The 27,337-nt window shown below is 44.5% G+C and overlaps 1 protein-coding gene across 2 annotated transcripts in view; it reads right to left on the bottom strand.

Annotated features, from left to right (window-relative positions):
* FAM184B (family with sequence similarity 184 member B) overlaps window positions 1–27,337 on the bottom strand; it is a 102,984-nt gene that overhangs the window by 11,843 nt on the left and 63,804 nt on the right. For both annotated transcript variants that reach the window (XM_083162251.1, XM_083162330.1), the window contains exons 10-12: window positions 25,179–25,322; window positions 22,883–22,997; window positions 9,666–9,773 (exon numbers count right to left, since the gene is read on the bottom strand). In XM_083162251.1, the coding sequence (XP_083018377.1) occupies window positions 9,666–9,773; window positions 22,883–22,997; window positions 25,179–25,322 (367 nt within the window). The remainder of the gene's footprint in view (window positions 1–9,665; window positions 9,774–22,882; window positions 22,998–25,178; window positions 25,323–27,337) is intronic.

Genomic DNA, 27,337 nt, shown 5'->3' with positions numbered 1-27,337 from the left:
GATGCTAAAAGTTAGGAACCCCCCCACAAGTGACCCCATTTTGCAAACTACACCCCTCAGGGAATTCATCTAGGGGTATAGTGTACATTTCAAACCCCCAGGGGTTTCACCAATTGTGGTACAACTGGGCAGTGAAAATGAAAAATTAATTTTTTTACACAAAAATGCAGTTCTGGCACCAAATTTGTCATTTTCACAAGGAATGAAGGAGACAAAGCACCCCAAAATCTGTGCCCCAATTTCTCCCGAGTATGGCAATGCCTCATATGTGACCAAAAAATACCAGTTGGGTGCATGGCAGGACTCAGAAGGGAAGGAGTGATTTTTGGATTTTGCAGCTCAGATTCTGGTGGAATGTTGGTGGGTGCTATGTCGCATTAGCAAGACCCTCGAAGCACCAATACAGTGGAACCCCCCCACAAGTGACCCCATTTTGCAAACTACACCCCTCAGGGAATTCATCTAGGGGTATAGTGTACATTTCAAACCCCCAGGGGTTTCACCAATTTTGATACAACTGGGCTGTGCAAATGAAAAATTACATTTTTTACACAAAAATGCAGTTCTGGCTCAAAATTTTTCATTTTCACAAGGAATGAAGGAGACAAAGCACCCCAAAATCTGTGCCCCAATTTCTCCCGAGTATGGAAATGCCTCACATGTGACCAAAAAATACCAGTTGGGTGCATGGCAGGACTCAGAAGGGAAGGAGTGATATTTGGATTTTGCAGCACAGATTCTGGTGGAATGTTGGTGGGTGCTATGTCGCATTAGCAAGACCCCCAAAGCACCAATACAGTGGAACCCCCCCACAAGTGACCCCATTTTGCAAACTACACCCCTCAGGGAATTCATCTAGGGGTATAATGTACATTTCAAACCCCCAGGGGTTTCACCAATTTTGATACAACTGGGCAGTGAAATTGAAAAATTACATTTTTTTACACAAAAATGCAGTTCTGGCTCCAAATTTTTCATTTTCATAAGGTATGAAGGAGAAAAAGCACCCCAAAATCTGTGCCCCAATTTCTCCCGAGTATGGCAATGCCTCATATGTGACCAAAAAATACCAGTTGGGTGCATGGCAAGGAATGAAGGAGAAAAAGCACCCCAAAATCTGTGCCCCAATTTCTCCCGAGTACGGCAATGCCTCACATGTGACCAAAAAATACCAGTTGGGTGCATGGCAGGACTCAGAAGGGAAGGAGTGATTTTTGGATTTTGCAGCTCAGATTCTGGTGGAATGTTGGTGGGTGCTATGTCGCATTAGCAAGACCCCCGAAGCACCAATACAGTGGAACCCCCCCACAAGTGACCCCATTTTGCAAACTACACCCCTCAGGGAATTCATCTAGGGGTATAGTGTACATTTCAAACCCCCAGGGGTTTCACCAATTTTGATACAACTGGGCAGTGAAAATGAAAAATTACATTTTTTTTACACAAAAATGCAGTTCTGGCTCCAAATTTGTCATTTTAACAAGGAATGAAGGAGAAAAAGCACCCCAAAATCTGTGCCCCAATTTCTCCCGAGTACGGCAATGCCTCACATGTGACCAAAAAGGCAGGACTCAGAAGGGAAGGAGTGATTTTTGGATTTTGCAGCTCAGATTCTGGTGGAATGTTGGTGGGTGCTATGTCGCATTAGCAAGACCCCCGAAGCACCAATACAGTGGAACCCCCCCACAAGTGACCCCATTTTGCAAACTACACCCCTCAGGGAATTCATCTAGGGGTATAGTGTACATTTCAAACCCCCAGGGGTTTCACCAATTTTGATACAACTGGGCAGTGAAAATGAAAAATTACATTTTTTTTACACAAAAATGCAGTTCTGGCTCCAAATTTGTCATTTTAACAAGGAATGAAGGAGAAAAAGCACCCCAAAATCTGTGCCCCAATTTCTCCCGAGTACGGCAATGCCTCACATGTGACCAAAAAATACCAGTTGGGTGCATGGCAGGACTCAGAAGGGAAGGAGTGATTTTTGGATTTTGCAGCTCAGATTCTGGTGGAATGTTGGTGGGTGCTATGTCGCATTAGCAAGACCCCCGAAGCACCAATACAGTGGAACCCCCCCACAAGTGACCCCATTTTGCAAACTACACCCCTCAGGGAATTCATCTAGGGGTATAGTGTACATTTCAAACCCCCAGGGGTTTCACCAATTTTGATACAACTGGGCAGTGAAAATGAAAAATTACATTTTTTTACACAAAAATGCAGTTCTGGCTCCAAATTTTTCATTTTCATAAGGTATGAAGGAGAAAAAGCACCCCAAAATCTGTGCCCCAATTTCTCCCGAGTATGGCAATGCCTCATATGTGACCAAAAAATACCAGTTGGGTGCATGGCAAGGAATGAAGGAGAAAAAGCACCCCAAAATCTGTGCCCCAATTTCTCCCGAGTACGGCAATGCCTCACATGTGACCAAAAAATACCAGTTGGGTGCATGGCAGGACTCAGAAGGGAAGGAGTGATTTTTGGATTTTGCAGCTCAGATTCTGGTGGAATGTTGGTGGGTGCTATGTCGCATTAGCAAGACCCCCGAAGCACCAATACAGTGGAACCCCCCCACAAGTGACCCCATTTTGCAAACTACACCCCTCAGGGAATTCATCTAGGGGTATAGTGTACATTTCAAACCCCCAGGGGTTTCACCAATTTTGATACAACTGGGCAGTGAAAATAAAAAATTACATTTTTTTTACACAAAAATGCAGTTCTGGCTCCAAATTTGTCATTTTAACAAGGAATGAAGGAGAAAAAGCACCCCAAAATCTGTGCCCCAATTTCTCCCGAGTACGGCAATGCCTCACATGTGACCAAAAAATACCAGTTGGGTGCATGGCAGGACTCAGAAGGGAAGGAGTGATTTTTGGATTTTGCAGCTCAGATTCTGGTGGAATGTTGGTGGGTGCTATGTCGCATTAGCAAGACCCCCGAAGCACCAATACAGTGGAACCCCCCCACAAGTGACCCCATTTTGCAAACTACACCCCTCAGGGAATTCATCTAGGGGTATAGTGTACATTTCAAACCCCCAGGGGTTTCACCAATTTTGATACAACTGGGCAGTGAAAATGAAAAATTACATTTTTTTTACACAAAAATGCAGTTCTGGCTCCAAATTTGTCATTTTAACAAGGAATGAAGGAGAAAAAGCACCCCAAAATCTGTGCCCCAATTTCTCCCGAGTACGGCAATGCCTCACATGTGACCAAAAAATACCAGTTGGGTGCATGGCAGGACTCAGAAGGGAAGGAGTGATTTTTGGATTTTGCAGCTCAGATTCTGGTGGAATGTTGGTGGGTGCTATGTCGCATTAGCAAGACCCCCGAAGCACCAATACAGTGGAACCCCCCCACAAGTGACCCCATTTTGCAAACTACACCCCTCAGGGAATTCATCTAGGGGTATAGTGTACATTTCAAACCCCCAGGGGTTTCACCAATTTTGATACAACTGGGCTGTGCAACTGAAAAATTACATTTTTTACACAAAAATGCAGTTCTGGCTCAAAATTTTTCATTTTCACAAGGAATGAAGGAGACAAAGCACCCCAAAATCTGTGCCCCAATTTCTCCTGAGTACGGCAATGCCTCACATGTGACCAAAAAATACCAGTTGGGTGCATGGCAGGACTCAGAAGGGAAGGAGTGATTTTTGGATTTTGCAGCTCAGATTCTGGTGGAATGTTGGTGGGTGCTATGTCGCATTAGCAAGACCCCCGAAGCACCAATACAGTGGAAGCCGCCCACAAGTGACCCCATTTTGCAAACTACACCCCTCTGGGAATTCATCTAGGGGTATAATGTACATTTCAAACCCCCAGGGGTTTCACCAATTGTGGTACAACTGGGCAGTGAAAATGAAAAATTAAATTTTTTACACAAAAATGCAGTTCTGGCTCAAAATTTTTCATTTTCAGAAGGTATGAAGGAGAAAAAGCACCCCAAAATCTGTGCCCCAATTTCTCCCGAGTACGGCAATGCTTCATGTGTGACCAAAAAATGGCAGGACTCAGAAGGGAAGGAGTGATATTTGGATTTTGCAGCTCAGATTTTGGTGGAATTTTGGTGGGTGCTATGTCGCATTAGCAAGACCCCCAAAGCACCAATACAGTGGAACCCCCCCACAAGTGACCCCATTTTGCAAACTACACCCCTCAGGGAATTCATCTAGGGGTATAGTGTACATTTCAAACCCCCAGGGGTTTCACCAATTTTGATACAACTGGGCAGTGAAAATGAAAAATTACATTTTTTTACACAAAAATGCAGTTCTGGCTCAAAATTTTTCATTTTCATAAGGTATGAAGGAGAAAAAGCACCCCAAAATCTGTGCCCCAATTTCTCCCGAGTACGGCAATGCTTCATGTGTGACCAAAAAATGGCAGGACTCAGAAGGGAAGGAGTGATATTTGGATTTTGCAGCTCAGATTCTGGTGGAATTTTGGTGGGTGCTATGTCGCATTAGCAAGACCCCCGAAGCACCAATACAGTGGAACCCCCCCACAAGTGACCCCATTTTGCAAACTACACCCCTCAGGGAATTCATCTAGGGGTATAGTGTACATTTCAAACCCCCAGGGGTTTCACCAATTTTGATACAACTGGGCAGTGAAAATGAAAAATTACATTTTTTTACACAAAAATGCAGTTCTAGCTCAAAATTTTTCATTTTCATAAGGTATGAAGGAGAAAAAGCACCCCAAAATCTGTGCCCCAATTTCTCCCGAGTACGGCAATGCCTCACATGTGACCAAAAAATACCAGTTGGGTGCATGGCAGGACTCAGAAGGGAAGGAGTGATTTTTGGATTTTGCGGCTCAGATTCTGGTGGAATGAATGGTGGGTGCTATGTGGCATTAGCAAGACCCCCGAAGCACGGTGAAATGATGAACCTAATAATCCATAGATGTGTGGTATATTTTAAAACACTCCTTTATACATAGGCCGGGTTTGTCGGGGCAAGTGTCACACTGGAAAATAGTTTGCTTTCTTATTCCCTTTTTATAGCAAACTTTGCACCTTTTTTGTGTCCTGCCCTTTTTTCCAGTGGAGGGGATTTCATCAGGAAAATGCTGCCCTGGTACAATACGGGGGCCAGTACTAGAAGTACTGGGGCCCTCTGCCTGCTGGTTCCCAAATATTAGGCCCTTTATGACTTCCTCTTGAAAGTGCATAAATGTCCCCCTCTGGCTGGTAGAACGGAATAGCACGTAAGCGTTATACAGTGCCATCTGGATGATATACACGGCCAGCTTCTTGTACCAGATTTTTGTTTTCCGCAGGGCACTGTACGGCTTCAGTACCTGATCTGAAAGATCCACTCCGCCCATGTACCTATTGTAATCCAGGATACAATTAGGTTTTGAGGTGTGGGTACTGGTACCTCGTACAGGGACGGAGGTGGTACTGTCTCCGTGAATTGTTGTCAGTATAAGGACATCCCTCTTGTCCTTATATTTGACCAACAACATATTTTCGGTGCATATTCCCCTGCTTTCACCCCTTCTCATTACTTGGGCAATGTGCGTTTTTGGGAGGCCTCTTTGGTTCTTGCGCACAGTACCGCAAGCTGCTGTACCTCTTGAACCAAGGGCCTTAAACAGGGGGATGCTGGTGTAAAAGTTATCCACATAGAGGTGATAACCTTTATCCAGGAAGGGGTGCACTAAATCCCAGACAATTTTTCCACTAACACCTACGAGGGAGGGGGGGCATTCTGGCGGTTCAATTCTTGAATCCTTCCCTTCATATACCCTAAACCTGTGGGTGTACCCTGAGGTGCTTTCACACAGCTTATACATTTTTATGCCATACCTTGCCCTCTTACTGGGAAGGTACTGGCGGAATTTAACCCTTCCTTTAAAATGTATAAGGGACTCGTCTATGCAAATGAATTTATCTGGGATGTACATCTCTTCAAATTTGGCACTGAAGTGATCAATGACCGGCCTGACTTTGAATAGCCGGTCAAAGGTGGGATCATCTCTGGGTGGGCACTGTGCATTATCGTTGTAATGCAAAAATTTAAGGATTAACTCAAAACGATTCCGGGTCATGGCCATACGGTAAAGTGGGGTGCTGTACAGAACATCTGTACTCCAATATTGCCTAATTTCTGGCTTTTTTACTATGCCCATATGAAACACCAGACCCCAAAATGTCATCATCTCTACTGCATCTACAGGGGTCCACCTAGCAAATGATGACGTGGGGTTTTGAGCAATAAACTGCTGGGCATATAAATTAGTTTGGTCCACCATTAAATTTATAAAATCATCAGAGAAAAATAATTTCTCTGAGACCTGTTGAATCAAATTGGATTCCTGGGATGGCCAAAAACTCAGGAACCTGGGGCTCAAAATTGTCTGGTGGTGGGGTCCATACGAGATCAATTATTGGGGGGGGGGTCTCAGCTGCTCTACGGGGGCGTCTTTGAGGGGGTCCCTCATCACTAGAGGAGGAAGAGGAGCTTAAGATGAATCCTTCAAATTCCCCGCTTGCCTCACTGGCTGTGTCAGAGTCAGAGGCAAGCATGGCATATGCCTCCTCCGCTGAATACATTCTTCTGGATGACTGGGATGACATTTGGGATGACATTTGGGATGACATTTGGGATGACATTTGGGATGCCATTTTTATTTTTGTGTTTCTGGTAGTGAAATGTTTCAACACGTGTATAGTGTAGGGGGGGTACAAACTTTATTTCAATGTAGTATGTAGTGTGTAGTGTGTATGTAGTGCAGAAAAAAAAAAAAAAAAGGTCCTGCGCCAAAAATTGAGCACAGATGTTGGTCAGTAACGTCCGTCACTGAACAGCGCTCAAAGGCAACAGTAATTTGATCAAAAAAATTTGATCAAAAAAAATTAAAAAAAGACCCCACAGCACCCTCAAAAAAAAAAAAAAAAAGGTGATCAGTGATGCGACACTGATTACCAGTGAGGGGCAGCAGGTGCACAACCTTTGGTGCAACTGACAGTGCAACTGGCAGGTATATATAAAAAAAAAAACCCTGCACCCCCAAAAAGTTGCTGATCAGCACAGATATACTGATCAGCACAAAAGGGGGGGTAGCAGACACAAAATATAGCACTCTCTATCACTCTCTGTCACTATCTCTCTCTATCTATCTCTCTCTATCTATCTCTCTATCTCTCACTATCTATCACTCTATGACACTGCAGCAGCAGCACTGACAGTTATATATATAAAAAAAAACCCTGCAGCCCCAAAAAGGGGGGGTAGCAGACACAAAATATAGCACTCTCTATCACTATCTCTCTATCTCTCACTATCTATCACTATCTATCACTCTATGACACTGCAGCAGCAGCACTGACAGTTATATATATATAAAAAAAAAACCCTGCAGCCCCAAAAAGGGGGGGTAGCAGACACAAAATATAGCACTCTCTATCACTATCTCTCTATCTCTCTATCTCTCACTATCTATCACTCTATGACACTGCAGCAGCAGCAGCACTGACAGTTATATATATAAAAAAAAACCCTGCAGCCCCAAAAAGGGGGGGTAGCAGACACAAAATATAGCACTCTCTATCACTATCTCTCTATCTCTCACTATCTATCACTATCTATCACTCTATGACACTGCAGCAGCAGCACTGACAGTTATATATATATATAAAAAAAACCTGCACCCCCAAAAAGGGGGGGTAGCAGACACAAAATATAGCACTCTCTGTCACTATCTCTCTATCTCTCTCTATCTCTCTCTATCTCTCTCTCTATCTCTCTCTATCTCTCTATCACACTGCAGCAGCAGCAGGAAGTCACAAGAAGTCAGATCCAGGAAGCATCCAGCACGCTACAAGCAGTGATCAGGTGATCAGGTAAGGTATTTGCAAGGATCAGGTAAGTATTTGCAAGGATCAGGTCAGTATCACGGCAGATAGGCACGGTGACCGCTCTGCACGCAATTCCAGACCGGAATGGCGTCTGCAGCGCAGTCACCGTTAGTTTAAATGTCGCGCCTTGGCTGTGATTGGTCCGTGGGTCCCACGGACCAATCACAGCCTTGGGGGCAGGTGGGGTGAGGTGTCGTCGTCACCGATGACCCCCTCATGCCCCCTGACGCCCGGCGGTGATTGACACCTGTGTTACCGAGCGTCTGATTCGCTGGTAACACAGGAAAGCGCTGTGAATGGCTGTTCACACTGAACAGCCAATCACAGCGATCGCCGACGGGGGGGCGGCATCGCAGCCCCCCCTGGGCATGCAGGGACATGTCTGCTGTCAGGGACAGCAGACATCGTCCCTCTGTCACTGCGTCTCTAGACGCAGTGACAGTTTAAAGTCATGACGTACATTTATGCCATGTGTCGGGAAGTACATCCCGACCATGACGTAAATGTACGTCAAATGTCGGGAAGAGGTTAAAAATGCACAGGTGACCCTGAAAACATGAACTGTGTGGGGGTCCTGAGGACCGAGATTGAGAACCACTGGGCTAGACGTATATAGTGACGGTGCTTCCAAGTCTTACTGCCCGTCGGTGTTCATCTGGGACCCCCACCGCCAAGGAGGTATGCACTTATCTGCGTCCAGACAGCAGAACGCGGCCCTCTGCTGGAAGTACCTACTGCTAAACCGGAGTACGCCGGCTGAGGTTATGACTCATATCGGGATCTTGGAATGCCAGAAATAACTCAGGAATGAGTACTGTGGTGAGTCACAGGAACTCAGGTAATGGTTTCTACTGTACACAGATGAGACACCTGCTGCCGGTGGAAAAACCTCTTCTAGCGGCGACCAGCTGGTAGCAATAGATGTGGGAAACCGAAGTTGGGGGTGGATTTATCATGCTGCGCTGAGGGGTCTGTGCGCTATCCTCCTGCGCTATAGCAGGGGAAAGCGCTTCCCATTATTTATGAAACCCGTTTGACGGGTGGAATAGCGGCGGCGGTGCGGGGGCGCAGGCATAGCGCATGTACATTTTTCTGTACAGTGCGCTTATGCCTTACCTTATTTAAGAACCTTCTTTATGTCCTCGGCGTTGCACTCTGCGCCCTCCAGATTTCGCCACTTTTTTCCGGCGCTGCGGGGCTCTCCTGCTTTCTTCTTCGCCGTTTCCTTGTCTCCAGCGTCTGCAAATTCAAACTGCGCATGCGCCGGGTACACAGCATCCCCGGCGAACATTACCCGGCGCATGCGCAGTTTGAATTTGCAGACGCAGGAGATCAGCAAGCGGAAAACTGCGCATGTGCCGGATACACAACGCGAGACCAAGGTATCCGGCGCATGCGCAGAAGACGCCGCCGGCCGGAGGTTCACCCTTCGTTATGGGAGGAGGCGTATCACCACAGGTCAGAGATAACGCACTCCCATAACGTGCGCACACACATTAGTAAATAAGGGCAAGAAACAGGTTCGCTTCACCGCGGAAAAGTGGCGAAAATTACCTGCGCCCATAACGAACGTTTGGCACACAATGATAAATCCACCCCTTGGAGAGAAAGGATAGCCAATAGCGATTTGGTAGCTGATAGCAGCTGGTTAGTGGAACTTAACCTCCTGGGAGGGCTGTCATTGGCTGAGGGTAATCAGCAGTGGTTCTAAGTATCCCTGGTCACAGAGCATCATGTGACTTGTTAGTATCAGTGTGTATTTGTTTATCAGGGTAACAGTATTACCTTTAATGTGGGGGTTAAACTGCCAGCGTTGGGATTGCAGGAGAAGGATTGGCTTCTATGTGTTTCTTGATTGATTGGCATTGCAACTTCATCAAAGTTTTGTATTTCCTATAAAGAAAAGACAAGTTTAGCTACCGAGCATATTACCAGAAAATGAGCTGGGACATTTCACAATCATGTGTGTCAGGTGCTGCAACTATTTTGTAATCGCATTGGGGGAGGCACTGGGCATTGCTGGGCAGCTCCTAACATGCAAGGAATTGAGTTGCAGTTTGTGATCCATTCTGAATATGGTTTGTCAGGAAGTTCCAGATAACTCGTTGACATCATACTTCACACACTTGCACTCCTAGGGCAGCAAATTCAGCCCCTCTGTAATGGTGGTGGTCTGCGCATAGGCGCTATTGCGTATGTCAACAAATTTCCCTTAGGGGAAAAAAAAACAGGCGCTGGTATCGGTCAAGTTCCCAGCTGCTGTGAAAAGTGGGGTAGTCAATCCCACTAAAGACAGGAAGGCAAATAGATTGACACAGCGCTACTGTGAGGAGGGATAAATTAAATTCAATACCATGGGATATTAATAAAAAAACATTAATTTATTTCATAGTACTAACACAATAAAAAATATCCAAAAAATTAACATTTAAAAGGCATTATTGATAGTGTGATAAATTCATATATATGTGCATGTAGTGATTTATAGGCATACGATGCCATACTAGTTATTCTTAATATAAGATATATTGTGCTATAAACATATGCTATCCCCACAGTGGACATTGTCTGAGTGATGAACAATTCCCAGCAGTCTCTGCAACTGTTTAAGAGGTCAGGAGTGGGTCACATGACCAGGGTCAGGAGATGACAGTTGAGAGGGAGCAACAAGTGTGCAGTGCAGTCTGTGAGGGGAAGATGGAGAATCTCTGTGGAGAGGGGCAGTGAGTGGTGAGTGTGAACCTGGCCCCAAAAAGGCAACCAAATCCAACATCAGGCCAAACCTCTGCTTCATACTCAGAAGGGAGAAGCTAATATAGATTGACAGCCCACATCCATGTCTCGCCTATATAAAAGCTCCGCCACCATCAGCATAGCAGCAACTGACTGACAGCTGGAGGGACATTCGTAGTGATGGTGCTGTGAGGAAGGAACTTCCATATCTGGGCTAAATATTTATACAACTACTACCCAGTCTATATCCCTGTTGCCTAGTATAAAGAGACTAATGATAAACAGCTCACGTTGTCAGAAAGGAGTAGTTACAGCAGACATAGTGCTCAGAAAATTGGATACTGACAGGTTGTAATAGACACAGAGCAGCTAAAACAGTACAGACTGACAGCCTATACCCACTCCCCGGCTGCAGCACCTTAGGAGATGTTAATACAGTACAAGCAGTGAAGGTTAACACAGATTTAATAAAGTAAAAGTGCATATGAAAGGCTTCAGAAACAGTTACTACAGCTCACCTCAGAAGAAAACATGGTGATACAGTTAATCATAGGTCAGGGCGAGGAGCAGATTATACATGAGGAGTTCTTGTCTAAAGCATTAAGGAAGAGACACTACTAGTTACCCTGCACCTCGCTAATGTTAATCCCAGTGCCTGATGACAGTAACCAGTTTTCACTAAACTCACTGTTACCCTAGCTGAATAGAGAGGTTATACAGAAAAGCTAATTACAGTGGAAACCATTCAGTTTTCTTCACTAGAGTTCACCAATAAGAGTCTGTGCACAGTGAATAGATAATAGTCATTGGCAATTGAAACAGCGTAGGAGAATTGCAGTCACCACCAATTGCAGTTGAATACATCTAAGAACATTTATTCTAGCGTACATGTCATCTAGCTAAGTTAACTCAATGAGGATACAAAGGAACTTTTGGTGCCTTAAATGCAAAGTCAGCCAGCACAATTCTACTCAACATTTCCACCATTTGGAAAACATTTCTTCTGATAACTAAAGACCATTGAAGTGAATTACCTCCCCAGGATATTAGAGAGCAGGGTAAAAGACAGATATAATTAGAGGAGACTTTGCCATAACTCTTATAGAGCCTTTATTGGGCCTTCTTCAGTATTTATTTACCTTTCAACTTAGTTTGGAGATATTAACTGAACCTCTTCAAGGACTTGTCTAGGCGAGTTCATTCAAGAAAGATAAAAGCAAAGAGTTAACTCTTAGGGAACTTATAGGCTGCAGCCAAATCATAAACTTAAAGCATTAAGTAACCTTTAGAAAGGTGGTTGTTTAGATAAACATAGAGGGATAACCATTTGTATCGTTGTATTGTGATATTTATTGTGACCTGGAAAAGTGCTGTTTGTTCAGTTAATATTTTTACATCTGATTAACTTTGAATCTTTATAGCTACAAGGAAGCCGTGTTCCAGTCTAATAAAACTTCCTTTATTATACCTTTGTAATTTATTTTTGCGAAAATTATATGTTTATGATACTTAAACCCCTGTAAGGAAAGAAAGAAGATACTCACCTGTGATAGATTTCACATTTGGCGTCTGACGAACAGGATACGTACATCAAAAGCGAGGAAAACCTAACCCAGCGTCACTCAAAATGTCTCAAGACAATAGTCAAGAAGAGATGCTTGGCAACGAGGACCAAGGAAATCCAACGGATAGAATGAGTTCAACGACATGTAAACCGGCAGTGATAACTATGCCCTATTACTTAGGGGCGCCATGGCTTCCCACTTATACCGGAGATAGTGGAATGACTGAAACAAATGCGTTCCGCGACTTTAGGGAACAAATTGAAACCATGTTCCAGGTATATAGATTAGATGAAAATCAACAAGTAAAAATACTGTTGGCTCAACTGAGAGGATTTGCGAAAAGGGAAGTGAAATCGTGGCCAGAAAGCCAAAAGAAATCGGCAACAGACATACTGAAAAAGTTAGCAGAAGTGTTCGATGCGAAGACTTTATCAGAACTCAAAACACAGTTTTATTCTAGAAAGCAACAACCGCATGAAACGCTACGAGAATATGCCGTAGAATTACATGAGGCATTGCAGGATATAAAGTTGTGTGCCCCAAGAGAACCGATTGAAGAAGATGAAACTTTAACCAATCAATTTCTTGACGGAATCTACGATGCCAATACCAAAGGACAGTTAAAGATGTTACATCGTCAAGAATCACCTATAAGCTTTGCGGCCTTCAAGGAGTTGATGGTAAAGGTTTTAGGCGATAAACCCAAAAAGGGAACCGTGAACGCACCTGTTGAAACCGTTTTTCAGCAAGTTCAATCTGCTGCCTTTAAAGACCCCATTGAAGAAATGAAAGGGCAAATTGCTGAATTGACACAAGGAATGACGGATCTTTGTCGAGAATTGAGAACCTTAAAAGAGACGCAGACATCACAGAGACCCTGGCAGATGGAGAGAGAACCCTGCTACGGAAATGATGGGAGAAACGGTTCATGGAGCTCCCGCCGAATTCCTACAGATAAATTAGATGAACACGGAAGACCCATCTGCAGGCATTGCCAAAGGAGCGGGCCTATTGAGCAAAATTGCCGCAGTACGGAACATAGAAACAGGACTCCCGAGGTCCGGGACCAACTGTCGGGAGAATCTTCAGTAGAAGGTCCCACATCGCAAGAATGGATACCAAAATTCATTGGGTGTTGCCCTACTCTTGACATCAAAGTGAATGGAGTCAGCATACCAGTATTGTTGGATACCGGGTCACAAGTGACTACGATTCGTTGGGATGTGTTTATTAAGCATTGGAGGAAAGAAAGTATCATAGCCACACCACCGGCCGGGTTGAATTTGTTAGCCAGTAATGGACAACGTATCGAGTGTTGCGGATACTTTGAAGCTGAGATCGAGATAGGACAAGCTCATCTCCTCAATCAAGGATGTTTAATTACGGCTGTTAAAGAACAATGGTTACCGCCCATAATTATTGGAATGAATGTCCTAAGAAATTGCCCGGAAGAACTAATCTCGACACTGACACAAAAATCGTACAGCCAACCTCAGACTCTGAACCGAATTATGCAGCACACTATTTATGGCCGGAGAAGCCAGGTAGAGAAGAGAGTGCTGGCTACACAAGTACAAGGAACTGTCAAGTGGTTTAATGTCCGGAAGAGGTATGGCTTCATCAACAGGAATGACACAAGAGATGATGTCTTTGTCCATCAGACGGCCATAAAGAGAAACAACCCCCAGAAATTTCTGCGCAGTGTTGGAGAGGGTGAGACGGTTGAATTTGATGTGGTAGAAGGGGAGAAGGGTGCTGAGGCAGCCAACGTGACGGGCCCTGGTGGTGTACCAGTAAAAGGAAGCCGGTTTGCTCCCAACAGACGTCAATTCCGCAGATGGTCTTACCAGCCAAAAGTAGAGGATGCTGCCGAATCTGGTGGAGAAGGCATAAGTACAGACCAAGCAAGTGAAGGGGAGAGAGTGGAAGAAGTGTTCCCTCCGCAGAGACCCCTCCAGTGCAGAAGTCCACCACCATTCTCCCACAGGCAACCTTTTGGTAGGGGAAACAGCGCAGCGGATCAGGAGCTTGACACCCTCCCCGAGGGGACGGAAGTGATACAGTCCGATGGGGTGAACGAACACGAGCATCGGCATGAACAGGCAGAGAAAGTAGTGGAAGAAAGGATGGAGACAGCCCACCATCCACAAGGGACAAGTTATGGCCAGAATGCGAATGCCGCATCGTTCCAAGTGGGAGACCGAGTTTGGAAGATGGATGACCAACGGAGTAATGACTTAGATCCCTTCTGGGAATTTGAACCCTACGTAATTGCTCACCTTTCAGCTACAGACACTGGGGTGTATGGAATAAGAAGAGATGGAGATGACCACCAAGTTCTTAAGATGGTACACAGAAACCAACTCGAGCCATACCAGGACTGTACAGAAGAAGTTGCAATACCACAAGTCCCCTACCATCCTATGCAAGACCCAGTATATCTTCAGCGCCTTAGGGAAATACTCCTTGCAGAGAAAAGAAGAGAGGCCGAGGAACGTGGCCTATTCCTCCACAAAGATGGTGCAGAGGAGATGTCCAGCAGACTCATTAGAAGTACCCGAGGAATGAAACCCCTCCGCTTCAGAGACTAATCAAAATTGTTTAAAGTAAAGAATGGTTTATGGTAAAAATGTAAACTTTCTTGACTTAAAAAGCATGTAATGATTTGCAATGTTTGAAATATATATCTATGTAGTATATTGATGTTTAAAAATGTATAAAATCCATTGCCTGAGGACATGCAATGTTTTACCGGGGAAAAATGTGATAAATTCATATATATGTGCATGTAGTGATTTATAGGCATACGATGCCATACTAGTTATTCTTAATATAAGATATATTGTGCTATAAACATATGCTATCCCCACAGTGGACATTGTCTGAGTGATGAACAATTCCCAGCAGTCTCTGCAACTGTTTAAGAGGTCAGGAGTGGGTCACATGACCAGGGTCAGGAGATGACAGTTGAGAGGGAGCAACAAGTGTGCAGTGCAGTCTGTGAGGGGAAGATGGAGAATCTCTGTGGAGAGGGGCAGTGAGTGGTGAGTGTGAACCTGGCCCCAAAAAGGCAACCAAATCCAACATCAGGCCAAACCTCTGCTTCATACTCAGAAGGGAGAAGCTAATATAGATTGACAGCCCACATCCATGTCTCGCCTATATAAAAGCTCCGCCACCATCAGCATAGCAGCAACTGACTGACAGCTGGAGGGACATTCGTAGTGATGGTGCTGTGAGGAAGGAACTTCCATATCTGGGCTAAATATTTATACAACTACTACCCAGTCTATATCCCTGTTGCCTAGTATAAAGAGACTAATGATAAACAGCTCACGTTGTCAGAAAGGAGTAGTTACAGCAGACATAGTGCTCAGAAAATTGGATACTGACAGGTTGTAATAGACACAGAGCAGCTAAAACAGTACAGACTGACAGCCTATACCCACTCCCCGGCTGCAGCACCTTAGGAGATGTTAATACAGTACAAGCAGTGAAGGTTAACACAGATTTAATAAAGTAAAAGTGCATATGAAAGGCTTCAGAAACAGTTACTACAGCTCACCTCAGAAGAAAACATGGTGATACAGTTAATCATAGGTCAGGGCGAGGAGCAGATTATACATGAGGAGTTCTTGTCTAAAGCATTAAGGAAGAGACACTACTAGTTACCCTGCACCTCGCTAATGTTAATCCCAGTGCCTGATGACAGTAACCAGTTTTCACTAAACTCACTGTTACCCTAGCTGAATAGAGAGGTTATACAGAAAAGCTAATTACAGTGGAAACCATTCAGTTTTCTTCACTAGAGTTCACCAATAAGAGTCTGTGCACAGTGAATAGATAATAGTCATTGGCAATTGAAACAGCGTAGGAGAATTGCAGTCACCACCAATTGCAGTTGAATACATCTAAGAACATTTATTCTAGCGTACATGTCATCTAGCTAAGTTAACTCAATGAGGATACAAAGGAACTTTTGGTGCCTTAAATGCAAAGTCAGCCAGCACAATTCTACTCAACATTTCCACCATTTGGAAAACATTTCTTCTGATAACTAAAGACCATTGAAGTGAATTACCTCCCCAGGATATTAGAGAGCAGGGTAAAAGACAGATATAATTAGAGGAGACTTTGCCATAACTCTTATAGAGCCTTTATTGGGCCTTCTTCAGTATTTATTTACCTTTCAACTTAGTTTGGAGATATTAACTGAACCTCTTCAAGGACTTGTCTAGGCGAGTTCATTCAAGAAAGATAAAAGCAAAGAGTTAACTCTTAGGGAACTTATAGGCTGCAGCCAAATCATAAACTTAAAGCATTAAGTAACCTTTAGAAAGGTGGTTGTTTAGATAAACATAGAGGGATAACCATTTGTATCGTTGTATTGTGATATTTATTGTGACCTGGAAAAGTGCTGTTTGTTCAGTTAATATTTTTACATCTGATTAACTTTGAATCTTTATAGCTACAAGGAAGCCGTGTTCCAGTCTAATAAAACTTCCTTTATTATACCTTTGTAATTTATTTTTGCGAAAATTATATGTTTATGATACTTAAACCCCTGTAAGGAAAGAAAGAAGATACTCACCTGTGATAGATTTCACATTTGGCGTCTGACGAACAGGATACGTACATCAAAAGCGAGGAAAACCTAACCCAGCGTCACTCAAAATGTCTCAAGACAATAGTCAAGAAGAGATGCTTGGCAACGAGGACCAAGGAAATCCAACGGATAGAATGAGTTCAACGACATGTAAACCGGCAGTGATAACTATGCCCTATTACTTGGGGGCGCCATGGCTTCCCACTTATACCGGAGATAGTGGAATGACTGAAACAAATGCGTTCCGCGACTTTAGGGAACAAATTGAAACCATGTTCCAGGTATATAGATTAGATGAAAATCAACAAGTAAAAATACTGTTGGCTCAACTGAGAGGATTTGCGAAAAGGGAAGTGAAATCGTGGCCAGAAAGCCAAAAGAAATCGGCAACAGACATACTGAAAAAGTTAGCAGAAGTGTTCGATGCGAAGACTTTATCAGAACTCAAAACACAGTTTTATTCTAGAAAGCAACAACCGCATGAAACGCTACGAGAATATGCCGTAGAATTACATGAGGCATTGCAGGATATAAAGTTGTGTGCCCCAAGAGAACCGATTGAAGAAGATGAAACTTTAACCAATCAATTTCTTGACGGAATCTACGATGCCAATACCAAAGGACAGTTAAAGATGTTACATCGTCAAGAATCACCTATAAGCTTTGCGGCCTTCAAGGAGTTGATGGTAAAGGTTTTAGGCGATAAACCCAAAAAGGGAACCGTGAACGCACCTGTTGAAACCGTTTTTCAGCAAGTTCAATCTGCTGCCTTTAAAGACCCCATTGAAGAAATGAAAGGGCAAATTGCTGAATTGACACAAGGAATGACGGATCTTTGTCGAGAATTGAGAACCTTAAAAGAGACGCAGACATCACAGAGACCCTGGCAGATGGAGAGAGAACCCTGCTACGGAAATGATGGGAGAAACGGTTCATGGAGCTCCCGCCGAATTCCTACAGATAAATTAGATGAACACGGAAGACCCATCTGCAGGCATTGCCAAAGGAGCGGGCCTATTGAGCAAAATTGCCGCAGTACGGAACATAGAAACAGGACTCCCGAGGTCCGGGACCAACTGTCGGGAGAATCTTCAGTAGAAGGTCCCACATCGCAAGAATGGATACCAAAATTCATTGGGTGTTGCCCTACTCTTGACATCAAAGTGAATGGAGTCAGCATACCAGTATTGTTGGATACCGGGTCACAAGTGACTACGATTCGTTGGGATGTGTTTATTAAGCATTGGAGGAAAGAAAGTATCATAGCCACACCACCGGCCGGGTTGAATTTGTTAGCCAGTAATGGACAACGTATCGAGTGTTGCGGATACTTTGAAGCTGAGATCGAGATAGGACAAGCTCATCTCCTCAATCAAGGATGTTTAATTACGGCTGTTAAAGAACAATGGTTACCGCCCATAATTATTGGAATGAATGTCCTAAGAAATTGCCCGGAAGAACTAATCTCGACACTGACACAAAAATCGTACAGCCAACCTCAGACTCTGAACCGAATTATGCAGCACACTATTTATGGCCGGAGAAGCCAGGTAGAGAAGAGAGTGCTGGCTACACAAGTACAAGGAACTGTCAAGTGGTTTAATGTCCGGAAGAGGTATGGCTTCATCAACAGGAATGACACAAGAGATGATGTCTTTGTCCATCAGACGGCCATAAAGAGAAACAACCCCCAGAAATTTCTGCGCAGTGTTGGAGAGGGTGAGACGGTTGAATTTGATGTGGTAGAAGGGGAGAAGGGTGCTGAGGCAGCCAACGTGACGGGCCCTGGTGGTGTACCAGTAAAAGGAAGCCGGTTTGCTCCCAACAGACGTCAATTCCGCAGATGGTCTTACCAGCCAAAAGTAGAGGATGCTGCCGAATCTGGTGGAGAAGGCATAAGTACAGACCAAGCAAGTGAAGGGGAGAGAGTGGAAGAAGTGTTCCCTCCGCAGAGACCCCTCCAGTGCAGAAGTCCACCACCATTCTCCCACAGGCAACCTTTTGGTAGGGGAAACAGCGCAGCGGATCAGGAGCTTGACACCCTCCCCGAGGGGACGGAAGTGATACAGTCCGATGGGGTGAACGAACACGAGCATCGGCATGAACAGGCAGAGAAAGTAGTGGAAGAAAGGATGGAGACAGCCCACCATCCACAAGGGACAAGTTATGGCCAGAATGCGAATGCCGCATCGTTCCAAGTGGGAGACCGAGTTTGGAAGATGGATGACCAACGGAGTAATGACTTAGATCCCTTCTGGGAATTTGAACCCTACGTAATTGCTCACCTTTCAGCTACAGACACTGGGGTGTATGGAATAAGAAGAGATGGAGATGACCACCAAGTTCTTAAGATGGTACACAGAAACCAACTCGAGCCATACCAGGACTGTACAGAAGAAGTTGCAATACCACAAGTCCCCTACCATCCTATGCAAGACCCAGTATATCTTCAGCGCCTTAGGGAAATACTCCTTGCAGAGAAAAGAAGAGAGGCCGAGGAACGTGGCCTATTCCTCCACAAAGATGGTGCAGAGGAGATGTCCAGCAGACTCATTAGAAGTACCCGAGGAATGAAACCCCTCCGCTTCAGAGACTAATCAAAATTGTTTAAAGTAAAGAATGGTTTATGGTAAAAATGTAAACTTTCTTGACTTAAAAAGCATGTAATGATTTGCAATGTTTGAAATATATATCTATGTAGTATATTGATGTTTAAAAATGTATAAAATCCATTGCCTGAGGACATGCAATGTTTTACCGGGGAAAAATGTGATAAATTCATATATATGTGCATGTAGTGATTTATAGGCATACGATGCCATACTAGTTATTCTTAATATAAGATATATTGTGCTATAAACATATGCTATCCCCACAGTGGACATTGTCTGAGTGATGAACAATTCCCAGCAGTCTCTGCAACTGTTTAAGAGGTCAGGAGTGGGTCACATGACCAGGGTCAGGAGATGACAGTTGAGAGGGAGCAACAAGTGTGCAGTGCAGTCTGTGAGGGGAAGATGGAGAATCTCTGTGGAGAGGGGCAGTGAGTGGTGAGTGTGAACCTGGCCCCAAAAAGGCAACCAAATCCAACATCAGGCCAAACCTCTGCTTCATACTCAGAAGGGAGAAGCTAATATAGATTGACAGCCCACATCCATGTCTCGCCTATATAAAAGCTCCGCCACCATCAGCATAGCAGCAACTGACTGACAGCTGGAGGGACATTCGTAGTGATGGTGCTGTGAGGAAGGAACTTCCATATCTGGGCTAAATATTTATACAACTACTACCCAGTCTATATCCCTGTTGCCTAGTATAAAGAGACTAATGATAAACAGCTCACGTTGTCAGAAAGGAGTAGTTACAGCAGACATAGTGCTCAGAAAATTGGATACTGACAGGTTGTAATAGACACAGAGCAGCTAAAACAGTACAGACTGACAGCCTATACCCACTCCCCGGCTGCAGCACCTTAGGAGATGTTAATACAGTACAAGCAGTGAAGGTTAACACAGATTTAATAAAGTAAAAGTGCATATGAAAGGCTTCAGAAACAGTTACTACAGCTCACCTCAGAAGAAAACATGGTGATACAGTTAATCATAGGTCAGGGCGAGGAGCAGATTATACATGAGGAGTTCTTGTCTAAAGCATTAAGGAAGAGACACTACTAGTTACCCTGCACCTCGCTAATGTTAATCCCAGTGCCTGATGACAGTAACCAGTTTTCACTAAACTCACTGTTACCCTAGCTGAATAGAGAGGTTATACAGAAAAGCTAATTACAGTGGAAACCATTCAGTTTTCTTCACTAGAGTTCACCAATAAGAGTCTGTGCACAGTGAATAGATAATAGTCATTGGCAATTGAAACAGCGTAGGAGAATTGCAGTCACCACCAATTGCAGTTGAATACATCTAAGAACATTTATTCTAGCGTACATGTCATCTAGCTAAGTTAACTCAATGAGGATACAAAGGAACTTTTGGTGCCTTAAATGCAAAGTCAGCCAGCACAATTCTACTCAACATTTCCACCATTTGGAAAACATTTCTTCTGATAACTAAAGACCATTGAAGTGAATTACCTCCCCAGGATATTAGAGAGCAGGGTAAAAGACAGATATAATTAGAGGAGACTTTGCCATAACTCTTATAGAGCCTTTATTGGGCCTTCTTCAGTATTTATTTACCTTTCAACTTAGTTTGGAGATATTAACTGAACCTCTTCAAGGACTTGTCTAGGCGAGTTCATTCAAGAAAGATAAAAGCAAAGAGTTAACTCTTAGGGAACTTATAGGCTGCAGCCAAATCATAAACTTAAAGCATTAAGTAACCTTTAGAAAGGTGGTTGTTTAGATAAACATAGAGGGATAACCATTTGTATCGTTGTATTGTGATATTTATTGTGACCTGGAAAAGTGCTGTTTGTTCAGTTAATATTTTTACATCTGATTAACTTTGAATCTTTATAGCTACAAGGAAGCCGTGTTCCAGTCTAATAAAACTTCCTTTATTATACCTTTGTAATTTATTTTTGCGAAAATTATATGTTTATGATACTTAAACCCCTGTAAGGAAAGAAAGAAGATACTCACCTGTGATAGATTTCACAATAGCAGCAGTTGTGTGGCACTTGGCTAGGATGAAGTATATGGGGATCCAGTCTCTCACAATGAAAAGTGGATAAATATACCAAAGTCCCGTTCCTATGTTGATCTCCAACCGTGTTAACAAGTCCCTCAAATGTGAACCTCAGTCACTCACTATTAGTAGATCCTCACTCGCTGGGTGCTGGTTGTAGGTAAGGAGTTTCCTGGAGTGGAGATTTTGCTTGAAACAGAGGGAGATCTTGAAGCCCAAATGGATGGGTAATAAGAGGATCCTATGGATGAGATTGTTGGGTCTGGTCCGGGATGGGTATTGGGGATGGGTATTGGATTAGCTATGAATAGGTCCAGTGTGCTGGCATGTACCAAGGAGAGGCTGGTCTGTGGCAAAGCTGACGTGTTTTGCCAGTTCAACTGGCTTTTTCAAAGGTGGTCTTATTGCTGCCAAGGGGTCTATATTTATACTGTGCCCAATATGGCTGCTAATTGTTTCCAGCTGTGGAGCCACATGGAAGATGCCAGATTAAATGGCTCCCAAATCACAGATTTGTGTCCATATTAGATCCTTAATGCTAATGTGCAAGTGCAGACCCCCATTGCGAGTGCCTTTGGCGAAATTTTGATCGCTGTCTGATTAATGGGAAGGGGGTGTTCCGAGGGTGACACCCGGCGTTTCATAGTCATGCCAACAAAAACAGTGGGCACGCTCTTAGAAACGCTGGGAGGGCCCCAGGGAATGAAGGAGTCCCCCTGCCTGCTCAGGGCGGGTGGCTGACGTCACATGACATCAGCGTCTGCCCCCAAATCACAGATGACCGTGCACTCGAAAAAGTCCTGGGCTTCCTTTTGGCTGTGCAGGTGCTTGTGAGAGGATGTGTAATACCCCTTTTAGACATACTTCCCGGGATTTTAGACCGGGTTCAATCCCGGGTTTTAAAAAACCCGGGTCCATTGCAGGTGTGCAGGACCTGGGATTTTAGATTACTAAAATCCCGAGTAGAGCCATTCAGACATACGTCTGCGAAATAGTTTGGGGATTGTGCACGTGAAAAATCCCAGGATTTTGCCGTATGTCTGAAAGGGGTATAATGTACACAGCTGCTCGCAGCGTAGCGAGGGGATTCGGGCAACTGAGTGGGGACGTGCGTTCGGCGGGGCGGGTTAACCTGCTTGCTAGGCTATTTACAACCTAGCGAGCAGGTCTGAATCGGAGCCATTATCAGCGCAAATGCACCAGGCTGCTGCATGACAGAACACACATCACTACATCACCTGCTGCAGTTCTACATACTGTAGGCCAGGACAAGACAAAGAATGTAATTGGATCCCTCCAACAAAAGGCATTGACTGTACATATAAATAGTCACTGTACCATGTAACCCTGAGAGCAGGATCGCTCCATATTATACTGCAATGGACAAAGCTAGAAACAATTTGTCAAAGTGGCGCTATTTGTACATATGATCAAATTAGCAAATAGAAAACTTACTAATAAATGTTTAATAATTTGATCTTTATCATTCAGTTTATCCTGCAAACAGTTTATTAGATGTAAATCCTCTGGCCGAGGCTGTTTCCTTGTCTTATCTTCCATTTCTTTCACCCTGCGTGTAAAGAAGAGAAACAGCTTGTAGTCCCGGAAGCAATTTAAATCTAATTACATAAAGATAACATCTAAGTCTCCAGTACTATATAAGCCTGAACAATTGGGCACAACAAGTCATTTCCATTCTCTCCGGTCTTAAGAAATTCTGAGGAGGGATGAAATTCTAACAAACTATTGGGGAGATCAGATGTACTAAGCCTTGGAGAGCCTACCTCCCAACTGTCCCAATTTTTTATGGGATAGTCCTGTGTCGCACCCGGGGCTGGCGGTGTCCCATGGGGAGGGAGGGCAGTTGGGGGTGTATAGACACTCTGCCACTGTCTCTGGCTGGAGGCCGCACCCCAAATTTCAGGCACACACTTTCAGCATGCACACATGTCCCACGAACAAAGATGTTGGGGGGTATGGGAAAGAGATATAGTGCCAGCCACTCAGCTGCTTGCTGCTGTTACATACTATGTTTGGAAAATGACAGTAAGAAGCTGGTTGGCTGATATTTCGGCGGCCGTGTGGGATGCCGGCCAAACTCAGTCATTTTTTTAAAGGAGCAATCACTTACAAGGCATGTTTTGCCATGTAATGATAACCCTTGTTTTTAAAAAAATTCATTGTTCAGTCGGCATCCCACATGGCCGCCAAACAAAGGCGGACATTACATCCCACCCTTCATCTCTCTACACAGACCCCATAATTGTTACTTAATTTGCTTTTGGGTTTTGGTTGATAGAAAGGTATTGTCCACCATACTTTATATACATGCTCCCAATACAGTAAACAGATGGTGGGCAGGGCCGTTTTTTAGAATATAATGGGCCCCTGGGCAAAATAATTTGAGGGGCCCCCTCCCCTCACAACACCCCTCCCCTCACAACCCCCCTCACCTATGTGCAGCAGCGGCGGGTGGTGGGGATCCAGGCAGCGGTGGGTGGAGGGGTCCGTCCAGGAAGCGGCGACTCAGTCCTTGATGTAGTGCTGTTTGCCGCCGGGCGGGAAGCGCTGCAGATTTTGGAAAGACTGGTTGGGCGCTGATTGGCTGAGCGTCCAGCCAATCACCATCTGGCCAATCTTTTCAAAATCAGCACAGCAGCGCTTCCCACACGGTGGCAGACAGCACTACATCAAGGTCTCCGCTTCCCGGACGGATCCCGCCACACGCCGCTGCCCAGATCCCCTCTACACGCCGCTGCCCGGGTCCCCTCCACACGCCGCCCGCTGCCCGGGTCCTATGCACACGCCGCTGCCCGGGTCCCCTGCACACGCCGCTGCCCGGGTCCCCTCCACCCTCCACTGCCCGTATCCGATCCACCCGCCGCTGCCCCGATCCCCGCCACACGCCACCCGCCGCCTTCCCTAGGACAGTGCCGTCTTCCCCATTGTGGTGGGCCCCTACTATCCTTGGGCCCCTGGGCAACTGCCCATTAAGCACAATGGGAAAGACGGCCCTGATGGTGGGTCCCATCCTGCAGATGGAAGCTGGTTCTCGCTGTTCATACGTATCATCAAAGCATTCCACAGCACTGGATAATTTAATGAACACAAAGGTTGATGTATCAAGCAGAGAAGTTGCCAATAGCAACCCATCAGCTTTTTCCTATCATTTTATAGAATGTACTTAATAAATGCTACCTTTTTCAACTCATGGCACACCAAACAAGGTTTTAATATTGCCAAGGCACACCAACTGACACCCACAGGGAAAAACTCATTGGCCCCCACAGGAATAAAAACAAATCCATTGGCCCCCATATCAGAAATACAATCACACTGGTCCCCACTAGGAAGGCGGGATCGGGACTGGCGGAATGCCGAGATTTTGACCTATAATCATCAGGATTTGAATCCCGGAAATTAAAGCTTTCAAACCCAGGATTCCAGAATTAGTACCCCACATGCAAAATTAACTTTTTTTAAAAAAAACTGGCTTACTGCTACTGACCCCCCGCAGTGCCGCTGTTCGGGACAGGCATGGCGGAGGTCGGGCTGTGCAGCGTGACCACTGACATCACGTCACACTGCCCATGTGGCTCCAGCTTTTGTTAAGCTACAAGTCCTAGCTGCTGCTCCGACAAGCAGAGCGGTGTGTACCGCATAAGTAACCCAAGTCTGCAGGGTTTAGATGAGAGATCCACAGAAATACACAGTGTCACTTATAAGTCATCTTAGCTGCAGTTTGACTTACTCCGCTTCTAAAGCTACTATCTTCACCTGAAGAAACGTCTGGGAGCTGCTGAAGTTGGAGACCATTGACTGGATTTCTTGCTGGTGACTTTGTCTCAATGAGTCTAATTCCATTTTTTGGTTCAGCTTAAATTCTTCTTGATTTCTTTAAACATAGAAAATATTAAATAAGAAATAAAAAGGTCAAAAATGCACATGCTCAGTGTTTTTATAACTTTGAGGACACATTTTATATATATATATATATATATATTTTTACCCAATAGTGGTATGGCGCCTATAGTGGGACTTACAGGAAACCCGGCGCCGTAGTGGGACGCAAGCTTCCAGCGTCGCTAGGCAACGGCCCAGGTGAGAGCTAGGCGGAGTTCTAGGGACCGGAAGCCGCGGACACATACGCCCGGGGATCCAGCAGTCACACCACGCTTACAAGCTATTTAAGGTAAGAAATGCACAAACTACTGGTTATTGCACATCACTTTTTTCTTCATGCACGCCCTGAGGACAAGACTGAGGTCTTGAAACGTAGGCAGCCGCATCTATGAAATAAAGCACTTGTTTCTTTTTACCTCAATCCGTCGGAGTGCCGCCTGTCTTATTTGTGGCTGGGAGCCGGCGCAATTGGACAACCCCTATATATACCCTGAGGACGAGCACTGGGCTCGAAACACTGGTGTAGGTCACCTGATATGCAATAAAGCACTTTATTTACTTCAAGACTCCGAGTGACGCCTGTTGCCTGATTTACCTGTGTTGGTCCTGCGTGGTTCTGGGAAGGCACCGGAGCAAGCTGCCTTTTTACTTCTTTAGTGGAGTGCCGGATTATCTCTTCTCTATATATATATATATATATATTTTTACCCAATAGTGGTATGGCGCCTATAGTAAAGTCCAAATGCAAAGTTTGCAAATTCCGTGTCCAGTGAAGTAATACAGATGGTCTTTTCCAATATTTTTGTTTATTATTCTTCACAGGATAGTTGGATAAAAACGCTTGTAGCCAATCCCTGGGGGATTGGCTACAAGCGTTTTTATCCAACTATCCTGTGAAGAATAATAAACAAAAATATTGGAAAAGACCATCTGTATTACTTCACTGGACACGGAATTTGCAAACTTTGCATTTGGACTTTACTATAGGCGCCATACCACTATTGGGTAAAAACATTGGGTATTGTACGTTCCCTATCCCTCAGGGAACTTAGTGGTGAGGCTGCCATACATACAAATATCTATCACTTTGTAAAAATATTTTGTCAAATAGGCTCTAGCGCGAATTGGAATATTGGGGATACATATATATATATATATACACATACATACAATTTGAGCAGCACCTCCGCAAATAACAGTAACTTTAAAGGGTGCCGTCCGAAGAGTCCAGAATAGGACCCTCACATAATAGTACAATCCGGTGGCACTCCAAATAATACGCCATACACAGCAGGTTTAAATAACGACGTTTCGAGGATTTATTTCTCTCTTTATCAGGTGACCTGATGAAGAGGAAAATAAATCCTCGAATCGCTCCATGTGTATAACCCCAGGTGACGGTAATGCACGGTCCCATGCATCGCTATCGCCTGACTAGATTGAGCTGCATGCAGTGTAAATCTAGTCATCGCCAGTGTTCCCTAAATTAAGAACACTTCCCGTAACAGATCGCTCAGCACACATCGCTGTGTGCTGAGTGATCTGTGCTGAGTGATCTGTGCTTAACTAGATCTCTTAGCACACTGCTCCCATCGCCCCATGTGTACGGGGCATTAGGTTTGCTACATCGGCCTCACCTGGAGTGCAGCATGGTTTTGTCCATCTGCGAAAATTGCAGACTTACTAATAGGTCTGACTTGTGCCCAAGGAGCACTCGCCTGCCCCACTTTCCTCACCCATATGAAAACTATATTTTATTTTATAGGTTTAATGATTTAATTAAGATTCAAAGCTGCAGAATATTAACATTCCTTCAGTAGTACTGTGTTATGCTCATCGTTGTAGGGGGCGGATACTGGGATTTTCCCTCTACTTGTAATGAGACACCTTTTCCAGGGGTTAAAGTAGGGGGATGGGGTGGAACGGAGTTCCACCACCTCTAATGGTGAGATGGAACTGGTTCAGTTCTGCCTTGGCCCTGGCACACTAATTCTAGCAGAAAAGCAT

The sequence above is a fragment of the Crinia signifera genome, chromosome 1 (assembly GCF_055691185.1).
Source record: "Crinia signifera chromosome 1, ASM5569118v1, whole genome shotgun sequence".
NCBI classification, from domain to species: domain Eukaryota; kingdom Metazoa; phylum Chordata; class Amphibia; order Anura; family Myobatrachidae; genus Crinia; species Crinia signifera.
Note: the sequence above shows the minus strand (reverse complement) of the source record. Positions and strands in the feature narration are given on the sequence as shown.